The sequence below is a fragment of the Anas acuta genome, chromosome 4, assembly GCF_963932015.1.
Source record: "Anas acuta chromosome 4, bAnaAcu1.1, whole genome shotgun sequence".
In the NCBI taxonomy this organism is placed as follows: Eukaryota; Metazoa; Chordata; class Aves; order Anseriformes; family Anatidae; genus Anas; species Anas acuta.
In genome coordinates, this window is record NC_088982.1 from 24687941 (window position 1) to 24710837 (window position 22897).

At 41.9% G+C, this 22897-nt stretch overlaps 1 protein-coding gene across 11 annotated transcripts in view; it reads left to right on the forward strand.

Annotated features, from left to right (window-relative positions):
* Positions 1-22897, forward strand: part of LIMCH1 (LIM and calponin homology domains 1) — a 172653-nt gene that overhangs the window by 92012 nt on the left and 57744 nt on the right. For 10 of the 11 annotated variants that reach the window (XM_068680221.1, XM_068680223.1, XM_068680226.1 and 7 more), the window contains 4 exons: positions 8193-8299; positions 11652-11682; positions 14606-14716; positions 19195-19390. In XM_068680221.1, the coding sequence (XP_068536322.1) occupies positions 8193-8299; positions 11652-11682; positions 14606-14716; positions 19195-19390 (445 nt within the window). Of the gene's footprint in view, positions 1-8192; positions 8300-11651; positions 11683-14605; positions 14717-18730; positions 18906-19194; positions 19391-22897 lie in introns of those variants that run through there. The other variant, XM_068680224.1, reaches the window with a different exon arrangement.

The window sequence follows — 22897 nt, forward strand, 5'->3', positions numbered from 1 at the left end:
TTGCAGCATAAGCGGTTTGCAGTGTTCCTTGGGATTACCCCTAGGGAGTACTTATTGGGTATATAACTCAGGAGGTAATTCAACTTCATTCATTTATGAATTCCTTCATTTTTATTTATTTATTTTTAATGCAGATTGATAAGCTTTCACAGTGTGATATAATAGTTACAATTTATAACTCTAGCTTTAAAGTCTATGTATTTTACTTTACTTGAAGCAGTTTGTTTGGGATAACTGTCTTTGAGATCTTCCAAGCAGGTAGTCATACTGAGTGCTTTCCTTGACACTTCATCATGCCCTGGTAGTAAATCACACAAAGAAAACAAACTCAGAAAACGGCATTTTCTTCATAGCTGTGAATTTATTGCCCATTTTTCTATTTCATTGTAGATCTCAGTTGCAGGGAGCTGCCACAGGGATGCTCTCAGAATGGAGAATATCCAGTTCCCCAGGAGAGAAATGGTGTGGCACTAAACCTTGTTTCAGAGTCCCTTGAAATCTCTGTTTAGGATAGTCATGCTCCCAGCACTCCTAATGCAATACCTAAAAATGTGAGTGCAAATAAAGGTCAGATTTGTCTTCATGACTTTTTTTCACCCTTCTTCAGGTAGCACAAATATTGCCAGGAGGATGGGTGAGATGGGGTGCACACCGCAGATGCTGAACGCTGGTTGCACTGAGAACACTGCTGTCCTGATGTTTCATTCTCTTCTTTTTTTGTAGCTCTTTCCTCAACACATTCTCCATAGCCCAACCAACAGGACAAAGCATCGTAAATAGCACCTTTCCATCACAGCAAAAGGAACCAGGTTTAAGTTGTTTGCTTGTTGGTTTGTTTCTTTGCTATGGTGTTTTCCCCTCTCCTGGTGTTTTTACCCATCGGACTCTGGATTTAAAAGTTGTTTTCCCAGCAACATCTAGGAGGCTGCACTGCAATGCACGTGTTTTTGGTTATTTATTTATTTATTTATTTTAACCCTGCTCTCGATGGGCTTTATTCATCAAAAATATTAAAAGTGGGTAACAGAAGAAGCAATGACAATGGGGCGCAAACCCTCGCATGCCAAGCACTGTGATCTAAACAGCTGTGGAGAACAGGCTGAAAGGAAATCTTCACCTCTTCCCTGGCTATAGTGTGGCTGTTACCATAGGATATGGCATCAGATAGGCACCACTTCTCCAAGATTGGGTGGATGCTGACATCTGGCTATGATTTCATCAGTATCAGAGCCAGTGAATAGCCTGAAAATGATGTGGGCTTTTTTTCCCCTTTGTTCTGTCTCCATTGCTGTAAACAAAGCCATCTCTGGGTGTATCTTCGGTCTGGCAAATTGGAGGGAATACACATCATCTGATTGCTCTCTTCCCCCAAAGACTAGGATGTTTGCTGAGCCCCCATTTGTATAATGTTTTATTTGTGCCTTCAGGGATAATGAACTGATGCAGCAAGGAGAAATCTCAGGACCTGCTTAGCTAGTGACTCATAGGGTCTGCTGTGTGCTCCTGCTGCGCGCACCCCTCCCACCCCCCCGTGGTTTGCTTTTGCCTGTTGAGTTGAAAGCTGCTCTTGCTTATGTTCTTTCTTCCTCCATTTATATCATACAGAGCTGCAGGGATTTTGAGCTCATGTTAAAAATTTGCAGAAATAAGATATATCATCCATTTCATTCAACACCCAGGTTGCTCCCTGTACCCAGCATGAACTTTTCACTACCTGCCCAAGACATGCAATGCCATTTTATATTTTGTGTTTGCCTTTTGTTATGAATACGACCATTCCTTTGGGGGGACTTTGGTTACAACCATCATAATGCCCTGGGTCACCTAGGAAACTTACAGATGTGTTTGAAATTTGTTAAAGGGCAAAGATTCCAAAAAAGAAAATCACCCGGTGGTGAAGGACAAATTTAGGAAAACAACAAAGGATTTCTTAAGACTGAGTACTGCTGCTGGACTTCTGATTTTCTTAAAGAATTGCAAGCTTTTAGTTTTAAACAATGTGCTTTTTGATAGCTGAAGGACAAGTGTACTCACAACTTGGTCTGTGTAATGCTGTTCATCTGTTTTGTGCTTGTTTTTAGATTCCCCCTGCCAAGTCTCATGGCATGGCATGGTTTTGTTTTGTTTGAATTACTATTTTCGGTTGAAATACTTCATTAATGTACATTGAATGTGCTTCTAATGATTGGAACTATCAGCGAAAGATGTTGCTGGATGCCAAAATTGCTAAGAGCAGCTCTGGAAAGATAAATGGAGCATCCTCCTGATCTAGGCACCTGTAGCTTATAAGTCTGGTTGGAAGCAGCAGGGTTTAAGCACCTTGATGGGAATTTGGTACTTCCAGCTACATCTTCAGGGTCTGGTACAGAATGTGTCCTACCAGTCCTAGGTATTGTTCCAAGATTGCTTAGAGCCGCCTTTGGGGTTTCTGCTATGTTTTGTGTAGGTGCAGCCTGCTCCCAACAGACCCACTTTCTTCACGGAGCTTTTAATTTTTTTTTCCTTTTGGAGAGAATGGAGCAGGGCTTGAGGAGACACATCCCTTCCTTGTTGACTGCCCAAACAGAAGCAGAAAAAGGCTGGCTTTTCTTTGCCAAGACCGTCTGTGTTGTCTTTTTCTGAGCTCTTAGAGGTACTGTTGCTGCTGGCGCTCCAGGCAAACTTGGCCCTCTTCCCTGCTGTTTCTCTAGCCCTGCCTTCAGAGGCATACAACTTCACCTTCTGCCACTGTGTTATTCTTCTCATTTTAATCTAATCATCACTGTATTTATTCTCTGGCCCTATTTTTTTCTCCCAGGGGCTCACATGATCGCACACGGTAATCATTTTCCCCTTTGCCCTTCTCCTGTTTTCTGTCTGTCTGGGTGCGCTGCTCTGAGGAGGGAGAAGAGTCAGCTGCAGTACGACAGCCTGCTCCTTCTGTTCCCAGTTGCCTTTTTACCATCCTTTTGCCATCTTTGGGGTGGTATCTGGGGCCAAGATGAAGTGGTGAACTATAGTGGGGTTTTTGCAAGTGCCTGCTCGCCTGGCCGTCAGTGCTGCCACTGCAGAGCCTGCTGCCCTGGGTCAGACGGGTGGTAGGGACGTTCTTCTTTCCCTCCTTGCTCCAGGGTCAAGCTCTGTTCTTCCCCACCTTGCTTTTAATGCCGGCTACTTGAGGCAGAAATTCTGTGGGGGTTTATGTGGCCTTAAACCTGCACCCTGTAACACTCCTGTGGGGTTTTTCTTCAGTACTGGTGTGGTGAGGCCTTTACCCACAGGCTTCTAAAGGGACACGGCCTGGCTTGGAGGGCATCGCTGCCAGCCCACTAACTTGAAATCTCACAGAAAGTGGTGTTTTGTGGACGTGTTGTTCACAGGAAACATTTTCCTGTATGCAGGAAAGCATACTCTATATACAGTAAAATATACATAGACGTTCTCAGCCCTTCTCATAGAAGTTCTTCCCTGGTGGACACGAACGTTTCATTCGGGCTGTGAATCAGTTGGGACCCAGTGCTTTTACGAAAATAAGCGCTCATCATTAATTATTTACATAAAATGGAAAAATGAGGGAATTAGGAAGAAATGCTGAGAGTAAACACAAGGCTTTTAAGAGCCTGAATTCAAAATTGCTCTGAAAAGCGGTTTGGAAATAGATATTTTTAGAAATATCAAATTTATTCTGGAACAGGGAAAATTTCAGCATTCCAGAGATGAAACATGCCACCTGGTTGTCTGCAGCTGTCCTGCCCGGCAGCTCGGGAGACCGCAAACTTTGGGCTGTGACATGTATTTGACACAGACGTATAGCTGGGGTTTCTTTTGTTTGCCCTGCGTCTATCTGGGTATCTAATCCAGGCCGTGTTGTGGTACATCTGACGACCGATCATTCCACAGCGATAAGCCGCGCTTCTGATCTGCAGCGTGGATCCAGCGAGAATACGTAGTGTGCTATTGTGGCAGATGAAAGCGGTGGAAGTGGGCCAAATTCAAGCTGTTTTCCATTGCATCTGATCAGCAGATCCTATGGAGGGAATTTGCCTGCTGTGAATATTTGATTCTCGCTAGCTTGAACTATCTTGTGTGCTGGCAGTGCTACTGTGTGAATTTGCGGTGGCTTTCCAGGGTGTCTGTCCTACACAACTGCCAATTTCTGTTGTTTTTTATGGGATTTAGGGTTTTGTGCTCCACTTCGTGTGCAAGGAAAATAACCCAAAGCTATACAATGAACATTTTTTTCGATCTATACATTATATACATTACCCATCTTTTAAAAAACAAACCCAAATATTGTGAGTATTGTATTCTCCCTCCCTGCACCTTTATGGGGGTGCAGTCCCTCTACCTCCATTCCCGTATGCATTATCTATGGTTGGTTATACATTATGCTGAAAGAGTTTTGTAGAGGTGAGGTTGTACGTTGCACACCCATGCAAGTTGCACCCCCATGTGAGTTGCACACCAATGTGAATGGCCAGGTGATGATATTGCAATGCAGCATGAGAGCAGGAGCAAACTGGGGGCATGTTCAGGCTTTTATTCCCTTCTTCCCAAGGTCGGAGCTGAGCTTCATGCTCCCTGCTGACCCCGGGAGCCAGTGCCCTGCACTTCTGATTGTCTATCCCACCTCCTTCCCATCCCTTCCTGCTGGGCCATGGCAGTCTTTGCCCGTGAAAACTCATCTTTTGTGTTGGTTAATTTTTCTGTTCTGAAATTTATGATAGCAAAACATTTTAATTGATAAATTTTGCATTTCCAACATTTGTGAGTAAGTTTCATTGCTTTTACAGTGCTGACCTAATAGCAACTGTCAGGGCTCTGCTTAGGCAAGCACAAAGCATTTAGTTTTCAACTTGTCAGTGTATCCTGTGCTTTAGCCAGTGTGTCCTTTATCTGTCACCACACTGGAGCATTTGTCTTCTGTAAGCAACCTGTTTATAGCTTAGGTTATTTTACAGATAAAAGCTGCTTTTCTGTTCTAAAATCTTGTACAGCTTGCAAAAGAAATTCAGGCTGTCATCTTTAACTCACTCTTCCTCTGGGTATACAAAGAACAAAACGAGAAGATGCTTGATTGAAGTGAGTCACTGACTAGTGGTGTGAACCAAAACCACAAGAAGGCAGCAGGAGACAGTTGTGGGTCCCCCGGGCATGAAGGATATGATGTGCTGACCAAGCAACTGATCCTCCATCTGCTCCAGCTTGTGACTGCAGCCAGTAACCGCTCAGAGAAAGGCATTATCATCTCCCTGTAAGGTATTAAGAAAATCGTGTGTTACTGCCTTGTAGGAGGGACCGAATTCTGGTCCTGTGCCCATATGTGTATGGGGCAGGGAGTGTTGTTGTCTTTGAGCCCACTGTAAAAGACACCGCCCTGCTAACTGAGGCAGCCCAGCTGACTGGGCTGCGATCCTCGCCACTGCACTGTGACCCACTTGCGTGACCCATTTAACTTTGCCAAGTTGTACGGAGCTGGACATGCATGCTAGCTGAGTGTTTTCAGTCCTTTATTGAAGGTAAAAAGGGACATTTTAGACACATCGCTGCTTGTGTGCAGCACTGTTTGTTTGGTTTTTTTTCCTTCTTTAGTTACTTCAACAGCAGCAAAGAACAGCTGCTTTACAATAGGCGATTACAAAAAGTGAGTAGGTAGCACTCACAGATAAGGAACTGTATTTTCTCTCAAAAAATGTGAACAAAATCTTCTGAGAACTGAAGAAATCAGGACTGGGCCAGTGAATGGTGTAGTAATCCAGAGAGAAGGCTTTCCTGGGAGCGGGGTGGTAATGATAAGACTCCTTTCCCCTTTTAGTGATTTAAGAGTGCTGTTCTCCAGTGTCTTAATGGAAGTGACAAATATAAGTTTCAACTGTACTGAAGCAAACCAGGAAAAACTTTTGTAGTATTGTGAGGTACATTTTGGCTTGGGAATAGGCAGGATAGACAGGTCTACCTGAATATCTACCACTTGAAAACAATTTTTGTTGTTGTTTTATCCTTTTAAATAAGTTTCCATTTTTAGGACCATTGAGAAATAAATACTCTGAGACGCTTAACAGAAGCGAAAACTTCTTTCTGTGTTCAGTGATTGCATCTTGTTGACATGCATGGTTATTTGTGCCAATAATAAGGGACCAGCTTCCCAAGGGCTATGGTGTTAGTGACTGCCGGCAAATGTTATTTTTATGATGACCATCAAAATGAAAGCATGTACAAAAGCAGGCATAAGGTTGTGACACTGTGATTTTTATTTTGAGAAGCGGACATTTGTTCATCAGCAGAAGAACTGAGAGCCCAAAGTAAATTGCTGCCAAATGACTGATATTTTCATTCCTGCTTATCATAACTTGGATGTGAACTTTTTGGCATACGGATGGGTGCAATTAGTTATCCCCAGAGTTTCCCCTCCCTTGATTGTTTTCTGAACCTATTCGGTTACTGTGTCCTGTATGTCCTCTGTATTTTTGTTAGGAAATGTTGTTGGGAACTTCTTTTTTCAAATGCTTTTGCATTTTTATTAGATTTACACATCGCTCCACCCACCATTTGGAAATGACCAGAACTGTCCGCCTTCAAAGGCTAAACACAAGAGTTATTCATGTTGCAGTTGGAAATACTGCGGAAAAATTATCATGCAAACAGTAAGCCAGATGGAGAATTTTACAAGCATCTTTTCATGTCATGAATGATGCTGTCTCTCTAGGTTATGGGCTTTCTGCTGTCCCGACTGCTGTTCCTTTCCCTCTGGCTCCCCTCCAGAGCTGTTAAGTTTCAGCCAGGGAAGAAAGGGAGATTTGGACTCCTCTAAATTTCCAGGTCCGTATTTTTTTTGCGGGGTGGCTGGTGACAGCAAGCTTTGTGCGCGAGGCTGCTGGCATGCAGGGAGCCCTCGCGATTTGCATGCTGATGGCTGCGCCCTGGCAGCGTAAAGGAGGCTGCGTCAGGAGCACACCAACAAAAGCCTGGCAGCAGACGTGGGGACAGCTCTGGGCTCCTGTCGCACGCAAGGGTAGCCGGGAGCTGAGAGCTGCCCGGTCTCTTCAGGCCTTTGCTTCCCAAGTTTTATACAGGTGGGAGTCTGTCCTTCAGGTGTCTGCTGCACACTGTGGGGCTTCTTCTCCTAACTGCTCACAGGACAGGTCACCTCCTGCTGGAGGTTTTAGATGAGAGGCCCTAGAGAATATCAAGCTGTACGTTATATGTCCACACCTGTCCACACACGTACCATTGCAGCTACTGAGTTAGCAGTGTACACATCTGGTAACTTGCTCACTTGATCTTCAGCTCTTATCTACATACATGTAAGAAAGCTTCACTAGTTCTGTAAAGGGGTGGTGGTGTATGTGCAAATGTGTAAGTATAAAATACACATTAAACACCTGTGCACACATACAGATTTAATCCCTCTGCGCAAACCCATGTGCCATCAGCCCTCTTTGGTTTGAAAGAAGCTTGCATCCGCTTGGGCTTAATTTCAGTTATTGATTAAGGCAACAGTAAGTCAAACATCAGTAAGTTTGATTGTTGATTATTGATTAACGCAACAGTAAGTGTAAATCCTCCATGAATGGTATTACAAAGTTGATGTTGCCTCTGCTTACAGACAGTGGTTATCTAAAGTATAACTTTAAATTTCTTATTTGTGGAGGGAATACCTGCCTCTTTTCCCAAAGAGGTTTTTCTGACAGCTTAAGGTCAGAGGGGCAAGGAAATGTTTGTGGGAAATAGGAATAACTGGCTTGTGTTTGTATTGACATGCAGAACGCTTTCTGAACAAACTGTTTGCTTAATTGGTCAAAGGATGTTCATGTTCCATACCTGCCTTTCCCACTTGTTTCAGAAATCCAGACATTTCTTTTCTGCCTTGTAACATGCTGAACTTCTGCTGGCAGCCTACAGCAGTAGGTGGGGAAATTATCAGGGCCTTTTCGTGTAAAGAAGTTGCCAACATCTGGGTTTGGAAAGAGAAAATTCAACAAACTTGTTGCAGTTAGTATATATATATATAGTTTGATTTCATATTTATCTGGTTTTCAAGCACAACACATGCTGTCTTACTAAATTATGTGACTGGCAATGGCTTTGGTTCTTCATCTAGCTAACGATGCGACTCAGTGAGCTGTTACTGAATTAGGGAGATGCTGGTTCAGTAAGATTACCTTTTCAAATGAAGAAAAGTTAGGAGTAATTTTTTTTGTGCCTTGTTTCAGGACAACATCATCTTATTCTTAAGAGGCTGCAAAGAGCTGGGACTTAAAGAATCTCAGCTGTTTGATCCTGGTGACCTGCAGGACACATCGAACAGAGTGACTGTCAAGTAAGTACAACAGCAGTTTGTGTTGAGCATGTTACACTCTCAGATGCATGTGACTAGATGGTAAATATTTGAGGATGAGCAAAAAAGGTACAGAACTGTCACATGTATAAAGCAAATAAGAAGCTGAGATTTTTGAAACTTCCAGTGCTGGGAAGAATACATCGTTCTCCTCAACAGTCTTTCTCTAAGTGTTATTTTTCCCAAAGAGATCAACCACAGCTCTTTTAAAATACTGATTTAGTTCAAACAAAGAGACTGTGTGGGACATACATGGTTTGTGAGTTTAAATTGATAGCATTTTTAGTTTATCCAATTTCTGAACAATGTAGACTGTCAAAAAAAAAAAACACTACTCTGTTATCACAGATTAAATTATTTTGAAGATGCATTATAAGACATTTATAGGTCTCAGACTCAACAAGGTGCAGACAATGAGCATGGTCTGTTTATTTTCTATCAAGAACAATAGGTTGTGACACGGCATTTGGGCTGAGGGCTTCCGTTCAAACTGCATGAACTGGAAACGCCACAGTTTAGATTTTTATTTTATTTTTTTACCAAAACCACACACCTACTGCCACACAGATTACCACACACATATCAAGAGATTCTTCTTGCTAATAACTAATTAATAACTAATTCACTCTCTCTTTTTTTTTTGTCTGAAATGATTTTTAAAACTTTCTAGCTCCAAAATTAATAGCTTTTTGCCATGGTTTGTACACATCCCTTATAACGAGGTGTTCAGACTCTAATGCTTGTATTTTCAACATTTTATACTACAAAGTGATGTGAAGTATGGATATGAAATCGGCAGAGAAAGAATTACTGACTAGCCTAAGGTTGTAGAGAGCAGGCTTCAGTTGAAGTCTGTGCAGTCACAGATTGAGGTCTTATATGGAAAATGATCCTTTCAGGGAAGATGTTGCCATTGTGTAGGAACAGTCAAACTCCTTTTTTTACTCATTTATACGAGTGCCAGTCAAGTTCCTCACCCCCAAAAAGCAAGAGCACCCACTGTGATTTATAAAATTAACAAGATTTTTAGTTGTTTTGGTCACGAAGTTTTCATGAATTCTTCAGGTCTGTCATGTTATACTAAAAAGTTATTGCTCCACAGACAGGCAAATACTGCTGAGTTGATTGAATGGCCTTGGTTCATTTGGCCAGAAAGATTTGGCCAAAAATAATCACTAATGAAATCCTGGTCAGACATATCCATTTTAGCAAAGTATATGGAAACAATTTACTGAATTTCAGCGGCATTCTAGGTTTTTTTTTTCCCTTCTGGCACTGAAAGCTGGGCAAGTTTTCTTGGTGTTCAGCACTGTCTGGGAAAATTCAAAGGTTCTGAAAAATCAAACTGGCCACTTTCCTTGCTTTGAGGAATAGTCTCCCGCTTTCTGCTCCTTTCCAAGTTTCTGGCTCCGAGTCTGAGGCACTTCTTGCATGTACATACCAGTAGAGTACACAGCACCAGAGGGGACCGTGTAATGAGCCTGCAATGAGGTTTTCCCAGCCTAGTTCTAAATCTGGTAATCCTGCCATGAAGGAGGTTCCTCGTCATGTCCTGTAAAATCATGGCAACGAGTGGCTGGAGAGAGCTGCAAAACAACCCCTAATCTCCATACAAAACCAGAGATAAATGGTCGTTATAAGAAGCTGGATCTTTTAGAGGTGAGGAGAGCAGAGCAGCTCAGAGGAAGCAGGTTGGAGGCTGGGGCTCGCATGCAGCTCCAAGGAGAGCTGTCCAGCATGTAAGCAACTTCCACCAGGAGTAATAAACTGCAGAGCTACCTTGGCCTTCAGCTGCGTACGATGCTCGATAGATGTGAAGTGTCTCACTGGCATGGATTTTTTTCTCCCATCAGCTCTTCAGAGAAAGCAGCTGTGGAAATGAGCCAAATGTTTTTCTAGTACTGTCCAAGTTCATGCTGAGTAACCGAGAGAGGTGTACAAGCCAAGTCCATGACTTTTGTAGAGAAATATGTTCAAGACTGTCTTCTGCTAGCTAGATCTCAAGTATGAAGGTGATTTTTCCCTCTTCGAAGACTTTTTTTTTTTTTTAACACAGTAAAAAAGGTATTTGTTCAGTGGTAAAGGACAAATATGACATTATTGCACATGATTAACGTAATGACAGTTCTTAACCTTTTTTCATATAGGTGCTAATTGAAGTAGGTATTAGATCTATTTTCTTTGGATCATTCAGCTTATAAAGGTTATGAGCTAATGCTGTAAGGAATTTCTTCTTGACTTGTTAAATAAGACCTTTTTCCACTGCTATTTTATTAAGAAAAAAATAGTACTTTTTTTTTTTTTTAGCATGTAGGTATTGATGGATAAAATTTTGGCTTGAAAAAGATATCAAAAGTTCTTCATTTATGTGTTGGCCTATATTTGAGTTTTTGTTATTCTCACAGATTTAAGTACATTTATTTTTGTTTTTGTCAGCTTAACCTTTAATATTGACGTAATGTTATAGTAGACAGCAATTCCGTTATACAATAATCAGGAGACAATCTGTACTAAATCTGAAATACTCATTTATTTTTTAGCATCTAAATGTGATACACATTTCCTTCATTCTTTTTTTTTTTAATGGTTTCTCTGCTGAATTTTGAAATGTTGTTTATGTTTGTGCAAACATTCTGCTGTGTTGTTTCTAACAAACTTACTCCCTTTTTGATAAATGTTAGTGAAAAATAAATTGAGAAGGATGCCTATGTTGAGTCTGAGTGCTCGAGTATACAGTCAGACAGTAGAATATGCTTTCCTCAGCAGGCTCTGTTGTAAGTGGCAGGATCTTTATTGCTTCACCTATCTGCTTTGTTCTTTGTGGTGCTTGTTTCTACAGAAACACCTGCTATATTTCATTAATGCTTGGTGTTGATTTCCTTGGAGTCATATGCATGTTCAGTTGCTTTCAGAATCTGTATGGGTTGCATGATTTACCACGGAGCAGAACCTGACTATTGGATTACTGCAGAGTGGATTTTAGCAGTGAGGTCTTTGGTCTTCTCTTTTGAACAAATCAGCACCTCTGTTTAAAGGAAATATTCTTGGCTCTGTCCTACTTTACTGTGGGACCATTACAAACTCATTTTCTTTTGTACTTCCAGAATTATAATTTAATGATTGAAGTAATGGTGACAAAATACTCCCACGTTATGAATAAATGAATGTGTGAACTACATCTTCTTAGCTTTCATGTGTTTCCAGCCAGCAGAAGCATTCTGCAGACTTTTGTTAGGGAAAACGTGATCTGCTGCGTACATGCTCCTGAAAAGTGTGTCTGTTTTCTGATTTTTTTTTTCCTCTTTCTTTTTTGTGTGTGTGCATGTGCAACCAGGAACATTGACTGTAGTAGGAAGCTGAAAAATGTAAGTACATGACCTGGAGTATTTTTTTTTGTCTGGGTTACCTTGTATTTGGCCTGAGCTAGAACAGTAAAAACCCTGTATAGCTGAGTATCACTGAGAGGTCCTGAATACAAATCTAACTGGGTTGTTCCGCAAACATAGGTAGAGCAGCTATGGCAAAGCAGCCTTACAGGAGAAATAAAACAGAGAATGTCTGCTTAGATAAAGAAATAAGCAAACTGATCTCTGTGCTGTCTACTGTGAGACGATTTTCAGTGGGAATGGCCTGACTCGCCCATGAAGCTACTGCTTTGAAACCTTTCATGGCTATATAGACATAAAGTGAATTTGCACAAAGGATTTAAAATGAAGCAAATTACCTTTCCATCTGCATACAAATTTTCTATGAGATTTGCTAGCTTTCTTGTTTTTCTTCCAAATAAATGTTTTCCCAGAAAGGCTAATTCCATTTAACTTTAATTTCTTGCTGATTTGAACTAATGGCAATGGTAATGGATTCTGTAATTGTTAAGTGGAAAATAAAATGGCTAAACTTTGCTGGACTCAGAGTTAGGTATTCTTCTAAAGCCTAGCAAGCTCTACTCCTTAGTCAGCTGTAAACTGCTATAAATTCAATTTTATATTTGGCTTACATCCCTATAAACTGCTAGGAAATGCCAAGACCTTTTCCTAATAACTTCGCAAGCCAGTAATCATGACTGCAGGTTTAAAAAAAGAAAAAAAGGAAAAAGAAAAGAAAAATATTTTGTTCTGTCTTTCCCACCATCATTAAAGTAATATCTTCTGCATCTGACACGCAAAGTTGTAGGGGAAGAGTTCAGCTTTCAGCATTTTAGCACTCTTCTGGGTGCTGGCTATGTGTATTTGTATAGATGCGTCATTGCAAAGGTAAGGTTTCAAAAGTGTTCTCCACAGTGTGTTTGCGGGCAATGTGTACTTTCCAGGTGCACAGTACTGCAATCCTGGCTTGCAGCCAATTGGAATTGCTTGCAAATCACAGAATCACAGAATATCCTGAGTTGGAAGGGACCCTTAAGGATCATCAAGTCCAACTCTTGACACCGCACAGGTCTACCCAAAAGTTCAGACCATGTGACTAAAATGTGTCATTATTTTTTGGGGGAAAAAAAAAAAAGCCATGGATAAAGAAAGGAAGAAGATAGAAGGTGACCAAATGTTAGCAGAAGTAAATAAAAATCCCACAACCTTCATCAGAGAACGGAATGGCTAAATGAATTGGCCAGCTTCCTCGTTGCTAGGAGTGCTAGATTGGCAAGTGTTTCCACTTAACTTGAGAACATGTACGGTAAGGGATTTTTACATAAATTTGATGCTCTGTGTTGAGTAGTGATGGTTGAAGGAAAATTGTTCAGATACTTATTTTTTTCAAGACAAAAAAATGAATATTGACAAAACCACCTTGTTTTCCTCAGCACAGTAGTATCAATTTGGATATAATCTGAAAAATGAGAAAGAAAAACTTGAACTGTATAAAAAACTCTATGCAATTAATTTAATGGCATATATATTATTTATATTATGCACCACGGTTGTGTTTTTAAACAGACAGTCTGCATGCCACATGCAGTATTTTCTGGCAGGGCCTCAGCTGAAGTGCTGTGTGTGACTTTGGATATCACACTTGTAGGAAGGACAGAGATGGTAGAGAAAGTTGGTTGAAAAAGGATAATCAGGAGCCTAGTATATATGACTGAGGAGGAAGTACTGAAGGAATTTGAGTGCATGTTTTAGGGAAAGGTCTGGCAGAGATGCCTGTCCCCACCACCCCCATAGGTTTTCTTGTAGCTCTATTTCTTTAATTCGTTTTATAGTATAAACTATATGGGCTTGTCCCATCAGTACATAAAGTAATGTACTTCCATTTATTTCACTTTATAAGATGATTAATGGCAGCTATTAAAGGCAATTATCATTTATTATTGTTTGCACATCTTTTCCACATCAAACTATTTCCTGATTGTTCTGCAGTTAAATACTTTGCTATGTCATGGAATAGCCAGAAGTAACGAGCACTACATGAGAAAATGCCGTAAGTTCTGAGGTGGTGCTTTGATATTTTTAACCAGTGCAAAACACAGACATGAATTTCCTTAGATGAACAGTTTCGAATCCAAGTTGCTGCTGCACAGGTACCTTTAAAGATAGTGCAGCTAGATAAGTGGAGACACATGTGGGTCTAGAGGACTGTTTGCTTTCCTTGCGTGACCTCAATATTGGTGCTTTTGGAGGTGTTGGATGTGACCATCCTGAGCCTCTTAATTTCTCCTTCCCTAAAACAACTGCAGACCCAGCCATGTCAGATCAGATTTCTTTGCTACCTAAAGGAGTGAGAGGGTATATAAACATTTGCAAGTGCAATTCTTGGCTTGTCTTCTGTGCTAGTTTTGAATTGACTTTGGAATTACGGATAGACATCGTCAGAACTTGAATGCAACCACTAACTCTTTCCAGTTTAGTGTAATGGAAACAATCAGATGCTCATGGTTTTTGATTAATCTTGGGCTGAGCATTTTTTTAAGCTAACAGATCACTGGGAATAAATGTTCCTGTATCAATTGATAAACTATGTTAAGATGATTAAAAATGGAATTTCCTTTTCTTTACTTGAAATAGACGCAAACACATTCTATGTCTGGTGTTTGCTTTCCAGGCAGACAGGACAGTTCCATTTTTTATAAAAGCAATACCAGGAATATAACGTGCTAAGTTACATGATTAAATTTTCATAGTTGCCTGATGTATTTATGCTTAGCCATTGACAGACACTTCCCTTTCAATGGAGGTTTATAACAAAGTCTTGTACTGCTGTGTGGTTTAGAATAAATGAGAAATGCTTAAGGGAAGTAAATTAAGCTAAGTAACTGTGAGGATGGCTTCAATTAATTCTTATTAACTTCTGCAGGTATTAGTCACCATTTATTGGCTAGGGAAAGCGGCAAACAGCTGCACGTCATATAGTGGATCAACCCTGAACCTGAAGGAGTTTGAAGGTTTGCTGGCACAAATGAGAAAGGTATTGTTTTGTTACATTTTGGGAACGGGGATTTAGTTGAAATTGTTATTCCTGTGAATAACCTGTTTGGTGCTAAGTATAAGAGAGATGATGGGCTGGAGTATAAATTACTTAGCAAACCCCTGCCTCCTTTGAAAATGTGTCTGACTCTTCCATGCCATAAACATGACTTTCTTTGGCAGCCAGCTTGGTGGTGATATTAATGATGCAGCACTTGATGTGAAGCAGGGCTTTAGAATTGTCATGTGTCTCTGTTGTCTTCATTTCCTTAATTTTTGGTTTGAATTATTTTCATTTATGAATTTATGACACAGAGTTTCAAGCTAGAGGAGTTAAGACTCAAAAGTAAGCTGGCAGGACTTATAGGAGCAGATTTCTTTTCTTTAAAACATTCATTCTCATGTTCTCATGGGTAGTTTTTTGTTTTTGTTTTTGTTTTTTTTTTTTGAGTTGCAACATAAAGCATGAAACCGAAGTATCTAAATAAAGCTGACGGATAGAAGGAAGAGATGATGTTTTACAAAGGGCATGGTGGTTTCTGAAGAGCTGAACTCTGTTGGAAAGGAAAAGTTGCCATTGCTGTAGAGTGGTCTGGGGATTTGTGGTTGAGTGGTGGAGCATGGTTGCAACCTGGGACGCTTAACCTCAGTAGTGGTTAGCGTTGGTATCTGAGCATGCATTTACTGGGGGTGACAGCAGCAAGGAGTGGGCACGTAAGAAGATGGAAGCACCCAGTATTGTGTGTCTTGGACAAACAGCTCGTGAAATGATGTGAAATACGTTCCACAGCTCCCAAACAGCTTCATGCCTGCCACTCCTTCCGCATCTCATGTACCTGCCGAGTCACCACAGGCAGTAGGTCTGGGGACAAAACCTCTTCGCTCATTACTGTCCACAAGCTGTGTGCTCCTACATCTGCAGCAGCTGCAGCTCTTCACTCGGGGGTCTCAGAGGGCCAGCAATGAGCTGCCACTAGACAGGAAGAAGTATTTGGCTGACTGATAGCAGTTTCTATATCCTAGTGTGACAAGAGAACCCTAATTAGACTGATAAAATCACTGTTCGTGAGCCCAGTTTCTGTGGAAAAAAAAAAAAAAAGGAAATGGGGAGAGAAGGGAACTTCCTGCTTCTCTGTAGAGATTTATTTTGTTCTTCATCTGACAAGGCCTGCACTAATCACTCGGGACTTTGCCATGTGAGTGATATCGCTGAGACTAAGCAATAAAGAAATAAAGTTTATACTTGAGTTGTTTCCAAATAGAAGGTGCAAGAAAGAGCAGTTGCCCCTCCAAAGTCTGAAACCCAAAAGGTGAAACAAAGGTGGGCAGTGGAGCTACGGCAGAAGTGCAAGTTTTTATAATGTTAGTGCTATGGCATCATAGTTTCTTTTTTAATTTTTTATCTCACAGCATAAGGCTCCTTTTTCTTCAGGCCATATCTATGCACCTAATTATCCATTAGACACTTTTGGAGGTCTTGTTGAGCCCTTTTGTGGGACGAAGAAGGCTGGCCCCAGAAGGCAGGGTTCTCCGCAGAGCTGACAGCGGAGCGCCTGGCCGGCAGAGCCGAGTGCTGCAGGTTGAAGACAAAAGCAAGAGTCTGGGGCTTGATTTGTTGCAGATGTTGGAACGGGGAGCGGAGCAGAGATCCCATAAAAGCTGGAAGCTACATACTCCTTTAATGTAAAAACAGCTCTTTTCAGTCCTGAAAAGTCTTCTCAGGTGGTGCTGATACGAGGGCCACTGGTGACTCGTTTTGAGCTCACCTCTCTACTCCGTGCCCCTGTGGTATTCCACTTTGGGTCTTGTGGCCTTCTCTGTTACTGAATTTGAAGAGGATTTGGTCGTAAAATAGAACATGTTAATCATGCTGTGTAATGCTCTGATGTTCTTTATAGCTGAGCTTGAGTGATGAAAAGACACTTTATCACATTCTCTACTGGCGTTTTTTTCCACAGAATTTAATAATTAAATCTACCATAAATTCAGCCTGTTTTAGTTCTTCTGCTATAAATCCTCCCTGCCCTTCTTTTTTAATAAGCAAATCAAAAGGGCTCAGATGTAAGTTGTCTTGGCTTCATCTTTTTCTACTTCTCATACTGAAAGGGCTATTCATTTCTAATTTTATTCCTGCTACTCTGTTTTTAATTTTATTAACCATTTGGATACACGTTCCTCTTTGCTTTCCAACTGGAAGTTCCCAATGACAAAACATCCATGGCTTTTTGATTATATTTAACAGGGGGAAGTTCCTGCAGAAACGCATCTTACATTTGGCAGTCCCGCTTTTGCTACCACACAGCGACGTGCCATGTTTTGAATTAGTTAACGTGAAAGGCTGGTTGTGCACTGTCAGGCCTGCAGATAATCACCTTCTTTTTTTCCCACTGATAACATTTGGGAGATGACGTTTGTGCAGAGCAGGACAAGTACCCGTCTGGCAGGCGGTGTTTGGTGGGGAGGGTGGTTTGCCAAGGGGAAGGCCGTAAAGAGCACGTTTGCAGAAGTCTCGGCCACCATCCTGGTGCCTGCCTCCTAATTCCTGGTGAGCTGCACGCAGAATTAGCATAAACAGGCCTTTGAAAGGAGGGTCTGCAGAACTCATTAGTTCACAATTGGACTGTTTTCAAACTCTGGAAGATAGCAAACACAGGATGGGGCTTTTTCTTGCCTGAGCTTAAGTCCTGTAGCCGCTGAGCGTTTCTGTGTCACTCACATAACGGTAATTTAGGAAAATGGAAGTGTGCCTGCGGGTCGGGAATAGCTGGTTGGTGTGAAGAGATGAGGGGATTTAGGGAATTTGGATTTTAAAAGGATTTTGGATCGTGCCACAAACAGGGCTTTGATAGGATTTTATTTGTGTTCTTGGATCTGTGTAACTCATGCAGATTGCAAGGAGACAGAGCTTTGTTCCCTGGCATTTCTGTCAGTATTGTAGCTCATGCACTAAGCAGGATGGGGAGGGAAATGGTGTAGGATTCGATTACTACTTTGATAGATACATTTTGTTTTTAGAAACACTTCAGTTTGCAGGGAGGCTGCTCACCAACATTACCACGGCTCAGCTTGGCCTTAGGGAACCTTTCCTGCTGTCCTTAGCGTGGCGTTTTGGCAGCGTAGCAGTGCGTGGCGCTAATTAAGCCTTCTCCCCGAGAAGTTTGCAGGACGTTGGGTCTGACATCTCCGTCTCGCTTCGAGCCTCCCTGCCTTCCTCCGTGGAGGCTTTTGTTGCAGTGCTCTCCTCCCGCAGTCACTTCTCCAGCAAACGTGCTTTGTTACGGAGGTGGCCTGCCAGGGCACACGGGGATGTTGGGGACGGACCTCGTCATTGGCAGCACGGTCACGGGTAAAACCTCAGCCATCGGGGACGGAGGGAGCCGAGCTGAACGTAGCCATTGTGCTCCGGCTAGCGGTAACCAGGGGGTGCTTCTTAATTAGGAATTAATATTCAAGTGCTGCTGGAAGGAGAGGGGAAAAAAACACATTCCAGTCTCTTCGGGTCGCAAAATGTCAGTCTGATAATGGCACCCACACTTCTGACTTTACTTACTGTCGGGGGAGAAAAAAAACAGGTTTATCTTTGAATGAAAGTAGTTATTTTTGTTTTTCTCCGCCTGTGCTATTGTAATTAATGTTAAGACACTCTCTAAAACAAGGGATTTATTATAATGCAAGGGTGAGGATGGCTTCTATTGACCTTTTCCTCTGCTGGAGTTTCAGTGTTTTAGTATGTGCTGCTTGCACTGGAAAGAATTTATAATCACAGGGCTGTCAAAGACAACCATTGTTCTCCCTGCTCTGAACATGTGGGTCAGCTACAAGTGCTTTCATATCCCCCAGAGCCAGGAGCTGGCAAAGAGTAAAGAGCACAACTGAATTCTTCTGAGGCATCAGGAAAAGCGTTTTGCATATTTTTCATTGCTGATTGCTTCAGAAAGACATCCCTCTTTCATAACAGGAATTTCTCTTCAAGGTAGAGGGAGGCTGGGGCACACTGCTTCATTATTTTGCCGAGCTGAAGCAGCAACAACAAATGCTGTCTGCTGGTGTCCCAGCCAGATACAATAGATAAGCAAGGGGCGGGGGGAATCCTTTGGAAGGCAGCAGACTTAAACCTGATGCAGGCATGATGTTAAAATGCTAGTGCTTTTGTCGGTGCTATGGACTGTGGACGACAAGTCAAGTTTCAGGTTTCTCTCGGTTTTGATCACTTTATTAACTCGGTTGTTGCAACTTTTTCTCAGTTCATCGTGCTAATCTAATAGCATGCCTCGCTCTTGGTCAGCATAAAAAGGGGTTTTATTGCAAGCTCGCACTTTCGTTTTGAAGGGGAGAAGGGGCAGAAAGCAAGGAAATCCTTTTTGGGGGGAAAGAGATTTTTAGGACTCTGCAAGATGCTTTGTTACCTGATGTGTAATGAATCTCGTTGGTATGTCAGTGGCTTCTTTATGAAGAGCTACCTGCTGTACTCCCATGCAGGAAACAGAGGATATTGAGAGTCCAAAGCGCAGCATTCGTGACAGCGGTTATATAGACTGCTGGGACTCCGAGCGCAGCGATTCCCTCTCCCCACCGCGCCACGGCAGAGATGATTCCTTCGACAGCCTGGACTCCTTTGGCTCCCGCTCGCAGCAGACACCGTCTCCAGATGTAGTGCTCAGAGGAAGCAGTGATGGTAAGTGCTGGTCGCAGGGAGGCATACGCGTTGCTGGAGCAAATGTGCCATTCAGAAGCTGGACGCAGCCTCTGAATCACTAATCCAGCGGGAGAGCTGCTCTCTGAATGCTGATTTGTGCTCCCTGAGGTTTAAATGACTTTGCCAACAGCTTACTTGAAATCTGTCTCAGTTAGGCTAGTGTAGCATTGGAAAATGAGTTACATCATTGCAGTGTAATTTTATTATTGGGATAGTGCTTTTCTGGGTTACGGTGTAAGAGGATGTTGTGCAGACTCATTTTAACTTTTGAACTAGGCTGGAGCAAGAAATAAAAGCGTAGGAACAGGGGAAATATTGAAGTGAACAGAATGCTGCCTAGATAAACCCTAGCCAGATAAATGACATGGAAGTATCTGATACTTGTCAGAATTTTCAGGTCTGATATAAAACATGTCACCAAGTACCATGTTTGTTTTTGTGGTATTTAGGAAATTGGGCAACTGACTAGCTCCCACATTCAGAGCCGTGTCCATCTTTGTACACCTTTGAGTCAGGACACGCAGTTCTTGGCTTACAGAAGGGGATCTGCTTCTCTGCCTTCCTTGTTTTTCTTTCAGAGGCTTTCTGAGGCTTGTAAACACAGCATGTTGCGTGAGGAAGGATTTGCCAAGGAGCAGGTGTAGAGCACGCACTTAGGTTACCTGTCTTGAGCAGGATTCCAGGTCAGAACAAAAGGACGCTTGATTCAGGCTCCGTCCGCTTGGTTGCATGCACGATACACGAATGAGTCAGTTGAACTTCATCATGAAGTTATATTCCACACATGAATCACTTCTCCTTAGTAATGTTATTTATTTAATAAAAAAGGAAGGGCAGAAAGACTTTTTGGTAGGAACCAGATGTTCGTACTGCTTTTGGCAGTGCGAAGGAAACTGGTGCTAATCATAACCGGACGCCTGAGAGATTTCCTGAGGTGATGGGGAACTCCTTAAAACTGGAAAGCTGGCAGGGAGAGCTGGTATCACAGATGAATTGTAAAGGGTAGAGTAGAGTTAACCTCTGCTGTGCTGCTGCCTGGCTGTTGAGAGTGGCATGTCCTACTGAGACTGATGCTGGTCGACCATCCAGAACCATGTGCTGGGGCTGATTCCTTGGAACAGCCTCATGCCCCCTAAGACACTGAACTGAAGACAGTCTCCATGTTACAAAGCATTTTTCTGCCTTTTACAAAGAGACAAAAGGCAAATAGGCATATCTCACCTGTCCTAATTGAGATGTGTTGCCCTGTCCTGGCTGCTTGAAGAAGTGTCCGAGGTCCCTGCCTGTTTGCTGGGCAGTCACTTGCACCAGTCCTGTAGCTGCTTCCCATCAGCTTCTGCTGCATTAGCAGATTTTAGTAAGGTTTTGTGGTTGCTTGTTTGCCACAGCTAAGACATACTATCTTGTCACATTCTTGAGTCCATGACAAGCACAAAATAAGATGCAAGCATAGAGAGCTTGTTCTTAAAAATTGATTTTTAACCGTATCCAGACTGGGGGTGCACGCAGATGTAGTTTGCACATGTATGACTTGTCTTGCAAATCCTTTCTAATATGTCCCATTTTCCCTGCTTGCTGCTGCCTTAACTTCACAGCTGACTCCTCCAAGAGTTGCAGCTGAGGTGTAGCTTGGCTCACCTCTTCCCTGCCTGACCTATTTCTGTGGCCCCAAGAGGCTGGTGTTTCACTCAGCTGCATGTACTTGTTGATAGAAATACTATCTATGCAAAGCTGGATGGAGGAAAAGGTTTTGCTTGCTTTGCTTCTCTCTCAGCTCAGATAGGATCTTTAAAAACCCAAGAATATGATATGGAATAAAATTATGATTCCTTGTACTCCTAGAAAAAAAAAAATGGATGGAGGTCATGTAAGTGATCGTAAAGTGATGACAAGTTCAGTTAGAAGCATTAAGTGATATGACCTTCACTAAGCCACCTGCAGTCCATCTCTCTGTTCAGGGACTGCTCTGGTGTCCTACCTGGGCCCTGTCACTTGGCACAAAGCAAACAAAAGCAGTGATGGAGCAGAACAGTTCATTTAAAGCAGTAGAACTGCAGTCTGACCTGCACAGAGCCACAAATGAACGTATTTGGGAATGCATAAATCCTCTGCTTGGCTGGCAGTTGTGCGTGATGCCTTTTATGAACTCGTGTAGGCCCCTTGACACACTGTTGTGTACAAGTCTGTAGTATATAACTGCTTGTTAGGGGTTGTGGAAACTGGCTGTTTCTTCTTGTACTTGGAAATGCAGAAGAACAAAATTAATGTTATAAATGTAGAACACAGCTGCATCTTTCATTCAGTGCTCTGGCCTCAAGTGATTCAAGTGATTTTTTTTTTTTCAAATTTGAGCTGAAAATAATTTTATGAGTAAAATATGAATAATTAAATAAGCTGTTTTTCTTTGAAGTACTCAGCTTGGATGTGCTTGTAGGCACATAAGTAATGAGGGAGAGGAATCTGTTATAGTTCTGCTGCCGCTGTGGTTATCTGCTCCAACATTTCTGTCTGCTTGTTCAAGACTAGTTTTCATGCAGTACAAAAATAAACACCAGAACAAAGTCAAGAGCAAATAGGATAGCAAATAACATGAAGGGATCTTTTCACTTTCTTTTAAGCTGGCCCTGCTTAGTTTAATGGTATTACAGCTCTTCAAACCTCTGCTGTCCTCAAACACTAGATTTTTTGGTTGCATCTTCACTTTCTGTTGAGCTACAGACTGAGGTTACCAATCACATTGTTAGTTTTCATATGCTCTTTACCAGAATTGTCCAAGCTAAACATTACGGGCAAAAAGTACATTGTGAATTTTGTCTAACTCATTTCCATTATGTCTTGTCTTGTCTTACTGTTCCCTTTCCCTCTTCATCTCTCTCCGTGCAAACATTGAATCATGCAATCTGCTTCAAAAGCTCTTTGCAAAAAAACATTCCTAACATATTTGGACCTCTTTTCCTCCCCCCTACTTTGAATTATACAAAGCTACTTGTGATTTTTTATGACTTCATTGTTTTCAGTTTTTCATGAGGTAGCTCAGCGAATTAGCTAGTAATTTATTAGCAGAGTGAATTAGCAAGAGGACACAACCTGGGTGGCTTCCCCCTCGCCCCAGGGAGGGAGAACAACTATTGCATATGCAAGTGTTGCAAAGAGGCCAACTGCCGGAGAGACAACACTCCAAAGCTGGGAGAAGTTTTGAATGCTGATCGAAGAATTGGTTGAGTATTGCACTCATCAAACCAGGGCCTGTGATGATGAGAGAGAACTATTTATATGGCTTCTTTGTGAATTACTTAAAAAGGCTCATGATGGTGCAGGGAATCCAGTGAATGTCTGTGAAGTGTATTCCCAAATGGCTGTGAGGGCAGTTCCACTGCAAATGCCCTTTCATGTAATTGTCCCACCATTTGGGAGTCTTATTTTCAACTGTATATTCAATCTGGACTAGTCTTTGCTAAGCTTTTGTGAACATGATTTTTTAAATGG